Consider the following 12469-nt stretch of genomic DNA (forward strand, 5'->3'; position numbering starts at 1 on the left):
ACAAATGAGTTCTGCATTTTCCCTGAATGAGACAGTGGATTTCACGATGAGATAGTCTTTAAGTGTGTACAGGGTGGATGAAGGCTTTTTAGATGAGTCGGGTGTGCAGATGTGAAGAAATTTACTGCTTTAACTTTTGTGCCACACCTTCTGTCCTCAGAGGCAATAAAGCTTACAGGGAACAGAGCAAATGCCGTGAGGGCAAGGAACCAGGGAAAAAATAGAGGGAGGGGCTGAGTAAGCACCTGCAGTGCCGGGGGCTTTGCTTCAAAATTCCCTGTTCCTCAGGGGTTTCACAGGGATCCCACCTTGTGGGAGCAACAGCTTTGGTGAGGGGACTTGGGAGAACTTTGGGTGGATTTTACACTGTCAGTGACCTGAGCCCAGGAGTCAGCAAGGAACCAAGGCTGTGCTTGGTGAATGCCCTTATTTATTTCACGTGAAATGCTGGCACTGCTTTCAAAATGTGAATTGCTGCTGAGGCTGGAAAGTAAGGGAGAATTACACCATGAAGTATGGGTGGACAACAGGAAAAGCCTTTTCTGGCTCCAGGATTGTTCATGGGAGGATAGCAGCCTTATTTTTATTATCTTGTGGTTGTAGTAGCTTCTTACTTCGTTTGGAAAACTCTCAAACTTCATCCTTAATCAAGTGACAGTATGGGTGTCTCTCTCCCAGGTCCTGGAGACAAGTAGCTAAAAATAATTGGAAATCAGAAGTTCTGGCCTGATAGCACTGCAGAACCATGTGAGAGAGTTCACTCCGAACACAATTAAAAAGAATCCCATGCCGTACAAGTCACCCCGTAATACATCGTGTCGGGAGACCCGTTCATGATTTCTGACTGACTGTCCGGGTTAGCTGTACCTACACTCCCCTGACAAGCTGGGGAACAGCCTTCTCACGACTCCGTCTCCCGCAAGACTCCAGCACCCCTTCGGGGCGCACGGGGCTGAGGCGGGGTGTCACAGAGGGGTCTCTTTCCACGGCTGTCACCGCGCAGAGGTTTCCGCTTCAGCGGCCGTGAAATCCGCATCTGGGGCCGGGCCGCCCCTCGCAGGCGGCCCCCCCCGCCGCGCCCGCCGGTGCCTTGTGCGGCTGCGGGAGCGGGCGGGGAGGGGCGGCGCAGCCCCGCAGCCGGCGCGGGAAGCCCGTCAGCGCCGGCCCCGGGCGCGCAGCCTCTTCCCCTCGGCTCCGCACCGGCCGCAGGAAGGCGCAGCGGGGCGGGGACGAGAGGAAGCAGCGGAGCCTCCCCCGGGGTGGGCAGCGCAGCTCTGCCGCCGGCCCCGTGCCCCGGCGAGCGCGGCGGGACCGGGCCATGTCGGAGGCGGAGAGCGGTGCCGCAGGTGAGGGGGGCCCCGCCGCAATGCAGGAGGAGCGCGGCGGGCGCGGCACGGCCCGGCGGGGCGGCCACGGCTTATGGGGGGAAACGGAGGGAGCCCCGTCTGGAGCAGGGGGAGGCGGGAGGCGGCAGACAGTGTCCCGGCTGTGGGCACGCAGGCGGGGCAGGGCACGGCACGGCCGCCGGCCCCGCCGTGCCCCGGCTCGGGGGATGCCCCGCGGGCAGGGCCAGCTGCGGCGGCGGGAGGCGGCGGCTCGGTGCGGAGCGCACCCCGCGGATCCGCCGCACCGAGCCGCGGCTCCTCCATCACGTGCGGTCCCCGGGGAGCCGGTGCCGCACCGCGGGGGGACCCAGGTGACAAAACAATGCGGCGGCACCGCCGGGCGGGGGCGAGGCGGGGCGGGCGCCCTGCCCGGAGCCGGGGCGCTGCGGCGGGCGCGGCATCCCGGCCGGACGGGCCTTTGTGGCTCCGTCCTCCCCGCGGGTCGGGGTCTCTCCCTTTCCCAGCAAGCGGCCAGAAGGAGGAGGGGGAGGGCTCGGACTGAAGCTCAGACGCTGCTGCTGACATAGAGGCAGCACCCCTGTATAGCGAGAAGCCTGGTGCACTGGAAAAGAAAGACCTGACAGCCGGGTGGGAGCGCCTGAGCATCCTGGCACAGCCTCAGGGACCAGGGAGCTCCCAGCGAGGTGTAGGGGTGGGGGAAACCCCCAGCGGTGCCCTTTTACCAAGTTAACGGGGCCGCATGTCTCCGATTTTACAAACTTGACTCGAGCTGAGCTGAACCTTGTTTTGCCTGAAACAAGGATGCTGCGGGTTTGATCCGTTTGGGGTTACACCGTGCCTGATAAGAATAACACAGCCTTTGCAGGTCGGGGTGGTCTCTCCTTGTGTGGGAACGGAGCTGGGGGAGGGAACAGGGTTCCTAGGATACAAATGATATGGGTGAATAACCCTAAGGGGAGTGCAGACTCAGCCTGATTTCATTCGATCTCTCCATGCCTTCTTCCTCACTGTATGCTGCAAAGGCTTTGAGGAAACTGTAATGTTGAACCAGAGGTGCTGGCAGAAATGCATGGGCAAACCTAAAAGGTTAAGTTTGATTATAGTAGGATTCGGGGAACATTTTGAGTGAGATAGCTTAATTTCAGTGTAAGTGGAATAAAAGAGTCATAAAATATCCATTTAAAAAACCCAAACCAAACCAGAAAATAATACTTAGAAACTAGTTGAATCTTCAAGATGCTCTACTGGGTTCTTCTCCCTCCCCATCATCTAAATGTTCCCTCAATGCTTCCTAAATGAAGTCTTTAATGTCTGTTTTGTTTGAAGTAACCTGTAACAATTTTCTAGCATGCAGCTGACAAAGGGAAGAATAGATTGACAGATTAATTTGTCTTTCAGATGACAGGGTATCACGTTTTGTTTTCTGCCAAGTTGCAAGGTTGGTGCAATGCAATACTGAAATGAAGTAACTTGTGACTAGGAGAATCTGTGCTGGAGGGATTTGGTTAGAAGACAGAAGACCAGGTAGTAAAGCAGTGATTTGTGATGCCAGAAATCTTTATGTTCTTTCCATGCACTGGAATGCTGAGGCTGTCAGAGAAAAAAAAGGCTTCAGGGATAAACTGTGATTTAGTGTGTGTTGTATTGACAATATTGAAGCTGCAGCCACTTCTTGCAGCGCAGTACAATGCGTAAAAGAAATGTCTGTATGTAAAATAGCTGAGTGCTGTATGCAGTGCCTGCCCATCATCTTTATGGCTTCACTTAGCACAGCACTGCGGTATCTGCAGCTTGGTTAGTGAAATTGTTCATACCCAGGAGCTATTGCATGTAAAGCTTCTAATTATACTGGTTTTTGGCATTTTTAAAACCATTGCCTCATAATTGGGTAATGCTGGTTGAGCTGACAAGTTTTCCTTCATGATACTGTCGCCCTGCAAGCTTTCAGTCTGAATGTTCAGTTCATTCCCATGGGGACAGCAGTTGGTGTTCAACAGAGCTCTGTACCTGCAAAGTCTCCCCAAAGCTTCAGTCAGCTGTAGAGAGGCCCCCAGAGGTCTGTCAAGTCCAGAGACATTTTTAGCTGATGCATTTGTGGTGTAAAAGGGGATTTATCCTGGTCCACAGGGTGTGACCAGGGTTTCTCTCCAATGCAGCTGTCACCAGGAGCTGGAAGAGGATGCTGCAGCCTGGATGTCAGCTCAAGTTAAAGCAGCCTCTGGGAGGCCAGTTCTGTGCAGCAAGACCAGAATGCTGCCTCAGCTATAAAAGACCTGATCCCTTCATGAACATGTCAGGGTTTGGGGCATGTTTTGCTTTTTAACTGTGTCACTGGTGGTTGGGGTTATATGGGACTTGACTGGTGTCTCATCTTGTGCTCTTTTCTGATGAATGCTTCTTTGTTGGTTGAGTTGATGTGACCTGCCATGCCAAACTTCTCCCACTTTAGTGGCAATGCTGTTGAAATTTTTTAGGCCCCTTCTGGACATCATATCTGCTGTTGCAATTAAGTCTGGATTTTTTTTCTTTTTTTCCTTTTAAAGTTACAGATCTGGTCAAATATTTAAAAATTTCCAGTTACTTATTCTTCTAAGCTGTTCCAGGGGATGTATTCCTTTTTTCTCTCCTCTACTATGATTTCACTAATTCTCTCTATAAATGCACAAAGCAACTATCCCTTTCTTAAAAAAATCTAAAGAATATACTTTTTACTTTAAAACACCAATATTAAAAGATCCCATTGTGTCAGTTTTCTGTACCTGAATTGGTTCTGCCTTTTGACGATGTGTCAGATGGGATTTCACAAGTATTTGACTTCAAAGAACACACCATTTATGGTTTTAGAAACTTCTCCCTGTGGCTGTTTTAGTCTGTAGATATTGTGAAGAAGGAAATTGGCTTTTTGGATATTTAATAAAGCTGTACTGGCTCCCAATAAAGGATAATGGAAGATATAAAAGGAATAAAAAACAATGCATGCAAACAATGCTACTTTTGATTAGGAGAATGAGAACAGTCATGACCTTAATTTGGTATGAAGCCACATGACTTTTTTGGGGAGTTTGCATCTGTTTGTTTTTTTTTTTTTTTTTTATTTTCCCTAAGTGAACTAGTTGTTGATATTTTCCATATGCAGCTTTAGCAGAATCTTTGTCTATCCATAGATGACTTTGGTTCTTACATAATTACTCAGCTTCTGTATGGCACTTGTCATGTTTCTATTAAACAGCCTGGCTGGGTGGCAGCAGGGATGGGTGAAGTTCCAGGTTGCATCAGGCTTGTGTTTCTGCAGTGGTGAGAGAGGTGCCAGGAGGACTTGGAGTCTGTTTCAGGGATGAGCTCTGAAGTCCATCAGCCGTGGCTGTAAATGGTACACTTGCTTCACAGATGTTCCACTGCAGAGTGTGCAGCTGTTTGGAGCTGTAAGGTCACTGATGTTGGTGCTGTGCTGAGGAATGCTGCGGCCAAGGCTGAGCCTCGGTGCTCAGAAAGGCCTGTGACAGACCTGCAGGCTTCATCTTCCTCACCGTGACACGTGTCCTGGCTCCCGGGTCATTACATCGAATCTGCCTTTTCTCAGTGACCAGGCACATTTTTGATATTGAAAGAACATTCCATTGCTCTCATTATTAAAAATGTGTCAGCTCTGGCCCATGTGCTGTGCTATTGAGAATCAGAGTGATATGCATTTAAAATAAACAAATGCAAGTTTAAAATTTTGCCATAACTGCGATTAAAAGAGTGACTTTGCAGTGTTTTAAAATTAGGATGGCAGTGGTGATCTGTGTCAGTAATCATTATTAAAACAGGAAATTCCTTCAAAGGCTGTCTCAGAGGGATCTGAGAAACATTTTCATGTAAATGAAGAGGAAAATGCAGTTGATTCTAAGAAGTAAGCAAATAAATAAACAAAACTACTCAGAATATGAAGGCCAGAAAGCCTAGAAAGCCTTTGTTCTTCACTCAGGACCGCACAAGAGTGTGTCAAGGACATCAGAGAAAGCTTTGTGAGCTGTGTTGGTGCTCCCCGGCCCCGGCTCCCTGCTCTCCACTCCCACGTGAGTCACTGGGTGCTCCCTGGCCCAAATCGGGAGCTCTGTTGTTAGAGATTTGCAGGCTCTGGGCACATGGATCAGTTCTAAAGGCACCTAAATTTGCAAGAATGGGAGACCTGGAGAGGATTTTGCTTTTAACTGTTTCTTCTGTCAGTAGTGTCTCAGTCAGCGCTCTCAGACTGTGCTCTGCAGATGCAGTTTCGGAGGAATACTGAGATAGATTTCTAGTAATCATTACCATTTGGAGTCCAGAAAAGCGTGGATCTGGATGTAGTTCAATAATAGCAATTCCATGTCATCTGAGGGAGTTAGTGCACATCCTCTCTGTGAAGGATATCAGTTCCTTTTCCAGGAGCCTGCCCAACCTGTACTAGTTTTCTTGGGGAAGGAAGCAGAGAAATTATTTTCCCTACGCTACTTCCTTCTCTCAGAGGGAATAATCTGGGAACACTGCTTCAGTTTATCCATTTCTGAATACATCCTTAGTTCTCAGTGCTGTTCAGGACCAGTCTTTAGGATTGAAGCAGTTTCTCTCAAAGGGAATTTTACAGTCCTGAGTACTCCATGTCCACCTGTCCCTACGAGATTCTGTGCATTTTTATCCATGCTTTCTTTTTTTCCTGTTCCCTGGGAGGTTGGAAGAGTGAATATTTAGGTGTCTCTTTCCTCATTACAGGGATTGGGATAATTTTCTCTCTCAAATAACAGCATTAAAATAACCATTCTTCAGTGCATCCTTGCCTCCTCCTTTTGTCATTGTTTGGGAAACGTGATCATTTGGTGGATTTCATCATTATTTGAGGGCTTTTGATGCCTTCTCCATGGTTAAAGATCAAAATACCTGTGGTTAGACTGGGCTGACTGGCAGCTAGTCCCATTCCCTGCTGCCAAACACATCCAACAAATTTAACATCTATTTCTCAAGTTTCCATGGATACCTGAGTAGAGCACTCGCAGTAATCAGAATGGCAGGGCATGCCATTTACAAAAGCTTTCAGTATTGTCACTATGGAAGTGCTGCATTCAAAAATCAACCTTTTGTAGGAGCTCTCTTGCTTACTCAGCTACGCTCCTGTTATGATTTTAGCCACAGGAACTCCTTTGAAGGTTGTGCCAGGGGCTTGTCACCGTGACGGTGTAACTTTGCAGTTGGTTTTCTGGCTGGTCACTGGTCTCTGTGGATGCACAGTCATGGCACTTGAGCATAACCCTAATGGGTGTTAGTATAAAAACCTCTGGAAATGGATTTTGGTTGGTGACTGCATGATTTTGTGATCTACTCTACAAATACTAATCAGGTACTTTATTCTTCTCTCATAAGGTATTTTTTCTTTGAGCTATCCTTTAAGCCTGATAACTTAGTGTTTTCAAGACCATCAAATAAAAAGAAATAAAAAACTGGCTTTTGATATAGCAGTGAAATGCTGCTCAGAAGATAAATCAATAGCCATAGACTATGGATTCATAGATAACTTTGCTAATGACTTGTCAGACATGACCAATTTTTGCAGTTTTGTCAGTTACCATTCTTTTATTCTTCCATTTCTGAACAAAATTGGGTTTAACAGCCTTGAAGAATATGCAGGGATTTATATACAGCATCCCTCATGCTGACTACTGTAAGTAATGGTTATTTGAGTTTGGCTTTTCTTTTTGGCCTGCCCCCTGCTCATCCTATTTTTTTTTTTTTCCTGTGAATTGATGAGAGCGGTTGCTTTTCTCTTGTCAAGACTCTGTAAATGTGTGAATCATGTTAAGCCTTCCAGAAGATTGTCAAAATGAAGACAAATAAATTCAATTTTTTTTTCCAATTCATGTTTTAAGAAAAAGGTGTCACTACATTCATCCAGCTTGATGCATTGCAAGGTATTGTTTGAATCTAGGAATGCTTGAAAACTAAATTACCTTTTTTTTGCTTTAAAAGTAAACAAATGCTCCCCAAAATATTCTTACTCCTGTGTGCTGGATGCACAGTCTGAAAAGCTGAACAGTGATTCTTGTTCAGTTCTTGACTAATATTCCTTTGAAAGGTAAATCGAGGATTGCATTCTTTTCGGGATACAATGGCATTTTGAGATGGTTCTTAAATAGAAACTCATAGACAACAAGGTGTTTATAATTGTAATATTTTGATCCTGCTTTATAAAGAGAAAAAACAAGAACCAGTCCAGTTTGAGCTGGGAAATGGTGTTTTTCTCAAAGAAAGTGATTAACATCACAGATGTTCTGTTTTATGAGTATGGTCCTGGGAATTAGAGCATGACTCTTACTAGTGCCATTCCTCACAACCTTGCAGTGAGCCAAGCATACTGAGGAGGTAGATGAGGACGGACATGATGATGAAGGAGAAGCAGCAGGAAGCCTTTTCTAGGAAGGTGTGTTTTCACAGAACCTAAGTTTTGTACATCTTGTGTTTTGTTTTCTGTTCCTTACGTGTTCCTGGAAGCAGCAAGGGAGGAAATGAGAGATACAGGAAGACAGTGCTTGCTCAGAGGCAAATAGTGCCAGGAAGCCTGAAGGAAGCAAGTTCAAAGAAGAGCTTGTTGAAGGAAGAGAAGTTTAGTTAGTGTGCAGTGAAGGTGCCTGTCACAGAACTGTATCTGTGGAAATTTTAGGAAGATCACAGAGCATTGCCTTTTGCTGCTCTGAGCTGCCAAACCTGTTGTTAACCCACCTTTATCACAGCTTGCAAGCCTGCCTTTTGCAACAGGTAAACCAGGGTCAGCGTTGTCTCTCCTGGCAGTGGTGCGTGGCTATGGAAGAGCTGGAACCTGGGAAGAGAGGGATAACTGCAAAGCAGTGCTGGTGAGTTCCCCTAACCCCAAGCTCTGGGGTGTGAGCTGGTTTTGAGCATGTTGGAATTGCATCAGGACTGGGGGAGATTAGGGAGCTGACCATTCACAGAGACTGGAAAACTCTCAGGTCATTCAAGGTGGAGCTGGATTTGGGACCTTACCATGTAGAAAGGGTTTGGTTTAAAGCTGCTTAAAGGCAGACTTAGCTGTTGGTGAGGAGCTGCTGGGGCATTACAGACCCAGTGTGCAGGGAAGTGTGATCACTCTGCTTTAGTCCATCTTACCAAGCATTAGTGAGGTCACATCAAATGTAGATAAAGTAGTTTAGCCTATCTCCTGTCAAATAGAGGAGAAGTGAACACAACCCATGTGGCATTTTCAGGAGGTTATTGCGAGTTCTTGCGTGTTTCTTTCATCTCAAATTAAGCTCACAGTAAATAGGTGGTGTCTTCTGGTCTCCCTTCGCTGGTAAGGTGCATGAAAATGAATATTGTCCACAGAGTGAGTGATGGGATGAAACTGGGGGTTTTTTTTGATACTCTTAACAGTAATGGTAAAATATTGAAATGAACTTAGAAAGCACTGATAGTATAGTGAAAATGTAATTCCTCTAGTCAAAATATCATGATGATAGGAGACTGTAAAAGCATAAATGGAAAAGGTCAAAGTTGTAATGAAAAAGCATGTCTTACTTTTAGAATTCTATCCAAAGTATTGGGAGATTTTTTTTTTTTTTTCCTTACAAAATCACTGTGCTCTAATTGGTGTCGGTGCAATGAATACCAGATCTTTGGGGGACCAGATATTATGAAAGGGTATCAGGAAACTTGGATTTGTATCAGAGATCAGCTATGGCTGTATTCATGGAGGAGAACTGTATTGCAGTCTTCAGCAAACCAGCTGGATGCCTACTGGCATTTTAAAACAAAGAACTCTAATTCCATTGATGGTCATAACAGTGGTGCCATTGGTTTCAGTAGAAACAGAAGGCTCTTACTTCTGATATGAAATATGGGATCTTTTTATTATGCATAAGAATATTTTAAGTGGATGTTTTTTTTTGGTATTTGCTTCTCTCCATCTTTTTTTGTTGTTCTGTAATTATTTTGAAAGGCCATCTTTGTATTTACAGTAAAATGCTCTAGGTTGTCGTGTTTCGTTTGGAAGCTCTGACGTTTTGTGCTTAGTGCAAAGGCAAATCTCAGCAACTGGAAAAGCTGAATAAGGTTTTTTTCATCAGTGCAGCAGTTGCCAGCTAATAGCAATATGGTAAACCCTTCTTTTCCTGCTGTGCAAACATCATTACCAAGGTTTGCTTGTGTCAAAGTTATTTTGATGCTCAAAAAGTTATAAAATTTTTTGAATGAAAAATAATGGGTTTAATTCCATTCTTTTTTTGCCTGATGGCTACTCTGTACCCATGTCTGATTCAGAGCATCCTTTTTTTTTCTTTTTCTTTTCCTAAATTTTGAATCCAGAGGTAGTGCCTGAATAGGAAATAAAGAATTTGGCTAAGGTTTTGGTATTACCAGCAACCTGACCGAGAGCAGAGCAGTGTATACGCACATAGCAGCAGTCACCTTTACCACATGCTGGATGGCTGGAAATTCTAGAAAAATGGCCATCAGATATGTGCAAATGTTTGATTTGTGAAGTGTTCAGTGTGTTCATGGTGAATTCGGTTAACATGGATTTATTGAAGCCACAAAGATCAGCTGCAATAGTGACATTTGTAGTAGGTCTAATGCATCCCAGCTTCCCCTGTGCACCTGGTTCGTCAGCCTACAAAGAGCTGAGAGCTTGGATGATTTGGCATTTGGAACAGTGAATATGCATTATACAAATCAAAAGGAGTTATTGCAGCTTTCCTCTTGAGCCGGGGTGGTGTCCTGCAGCCATTCTCAGGTGAGTTTGGGAGAGCCTGGAAAAGGCTGTGCTGGGACCCATTGGGGTCTTTATTGTGAAAGCACTTACTGAAATACTGGAACTGTGATCTGAAATGGGGAATAGTATTGATCCTGTTGTTGATTCAGAAAATTGTGGGAAGAGTTTGTGTTGGGTTTGTGGCCACTCTGTCAGGATAGAGATAGAAATTAACTTGTGTTGATTGGGATATAATATATGCACTGGTGTTCAGGCATGTTCTTACAGAGAGGTGATATCATGGTGATGCTGCTTTGCTTATTGTTTGATTTGTGAAAAATTCTAGGAGATCCAGTCACATGGGAGTGAGGTCTGAGAAGGTTCAGAAAGTACAACTTCTCTGGCCAAGCCTTTGTTTTTGTAGGCATCACTCTAAAGCCGTGCAGAATGTGCCTGAAAAGGTTTCTGATGGCAGACTTGGGGCTTGAATCCTTATTTCTTTTTTTTTTAAAGTTGCTTCTTTTCCATACACTGAACTGGTGACATGAGGCACATTCAGAATTGTTCCCCTTTCCGTAGTGCGACAGCATTTCTGGGCTTTATGCTGCAGAGCCCCATACCCTGATTCCCAGGTTCCTGCTTTTACTTGTCCAGTTAAATTCTACCTGGAGACAAAGCCCACTTCAGGTTATCCATTGTTTATGGCACTTGGGTTGCAGGGGACATTCTGTTAGCCAGAATCCACTGCTCTGGCACCTGCTTCGCTGGGGAAATGAACAAGTTCCGTAATACGTGAAGCAGAAAATTTTGCTGATGCCTTGTGTAGCTGAATTATATATAGTTGAAATATTTAATAGAAAAGATTTTGTGGGGCTGCTGAATTTTTTTGTTGAGTACCACCTTAGTGACTTGTGCATGGGAGGTTCAACAGTCACCCTTCTTTAAGGTGCTGGTTTGAAACGGATTATCTGGGACTGTAGTGGTCCATGTCTGGCTTTTCTAGTAGTTCCCTAAAGTTCATTTATCCAGTCCTGAGTAGGAATATGTGGCAGGGGCTCTCAAATATTCAGAACATACTGATAGCCTTCCAGCTGCCATTAACTGATCTTTCTAATTAAATAATGAGCTTGGTCCTGCTCTCCAGATCTATCAGAAAATCAGATTCAGCTGAACACGCAATCAGTGAAATACTCACTCTGCATCAGCAAAGTTTTTATAAATGTTCTGGACTTTGCTTTTAGTCTGCATTCTGTGACACTTAAAGGTTAACTTCATTGCATTTTGTTCAATTCTACAACGTGGCTGATCATTTACTGAAAAACAGAAAAAGCTAAACGGATTAGGCATTGCCGGAAACCACAGAAAATAAACCCTTGCATCTGTTTAGATGAAAAGAAGGAATAATTTAAATTAAATCTGCTAAACCAGCAATTGGAGCTAATGTGATAATGGACATGATTTCATTATTAATACAATATCTTCTGATCTCATAATTTCACCAATTCTGTAATTGTTTGGGAATCTGCAAATCGGGGCCCTTTGAATTGTTAAAACAACCTTTCAAAGTCTGAAAATGGGAGCCTTCTGTGTTTTCCCTTCAGCTTCTGATCACCTTAAAAATGTACAAGGTGTTCAATTGCTTAGGTTAGGACTAAAGTCAGAAATTGTAACGTGTTCAAATTTAGTCTATACACATTTATTGAAATTACCCAAGCCATATTCCAGGTTAATATGAATATCATAAGTAAATGTAATAAATTTTATTCAAGAAGTTTGTATCATATTTAGGAAAAGATTACTTTAAATACTGGTTTGTTTGAGGACTTATTTTAATTTGGATTCTAAATCAGATTCCTCCATTTAATTTGATGTATAAATTGGCAAGAGTTAAATGTTTATTTAATGCATACTGTTTAGCTGTGTTTGTGTCATAGCATGCAGTTTTACAGAGATAGAGATCCTTAGTAATCATGGAGATAAAGTTGGAACTTGAGCTATGTGGAACATTAGTTGATTATGGTTTTTTGTTACAGAAGCCACAATAAGTCATTCTAAGTCATTCTGCTTTTAAAAACTGTTCCAAATGCCCTGATCCTATCCAGGACAGTCCAGGCATCCTTTTTCATTTTCATGATTGCAAATCAGGTTCTTTGCAATCCTTTTCCCATTCTCTGGCTCAGAACAGATGCTTTTATTTCTGTCAGATCAACCAATCATGGTGCTTTAGAGATAAGGGATTTTTAAATATCCTGGAATATCTATGCATTTACTGCTCTTCAGAACACAGCTGTAAAAATTGTGACACATGCACATTTTTTTCACCAAGGAAACACTAACTCAACAAAATATGAAAGCTTCCACATGGGCAAATATATTTTAACACCTTGCAGTTCAAATGGGGTGGGCAGTA

General features: G+C 44.1%; 1 protein-coding gene across 1 annotated transcript in view; it reads left to right on the forward strand.

Annotated features, from left to right (window-relative positions):
* The first annotated feature begins 1125 nt into the window (after nt 1-1125).
* Nucleotides 1126-12469, forward strand: part of HSPA12A (heat shock protein family A (Hsp70) member 12A) — a 53232-nt gene continuing 41888 nt past the window's right edge. The window contains exon 1 of the mRNA XM_039553884.1: nt 1126-1346. Coding sequence (XP_039409818.1) covers nt 1319-1346 — 28 coding nt within the window. The 5' untranslated portion in view covers nt 1126-1318. The remainder of the gene's footprint in view (nt 1347-12469) is intronic.

The sequence above is a fragment of the Corvus cornix genome, chromosome 6 (genome assembly GCF_000738735.6).
Source record: "Corvus cornix cornix isolate S_Up_H32 chromosome 6, ASM73873v5, whole genome shotgun sequence".
In the NCBI taxonomy this organism is placed as follows: Eukaryota; Metazoa; Chordata; class Aves; order Passeriformes; family Corvidae; genus Corvus; species Corvus cornix.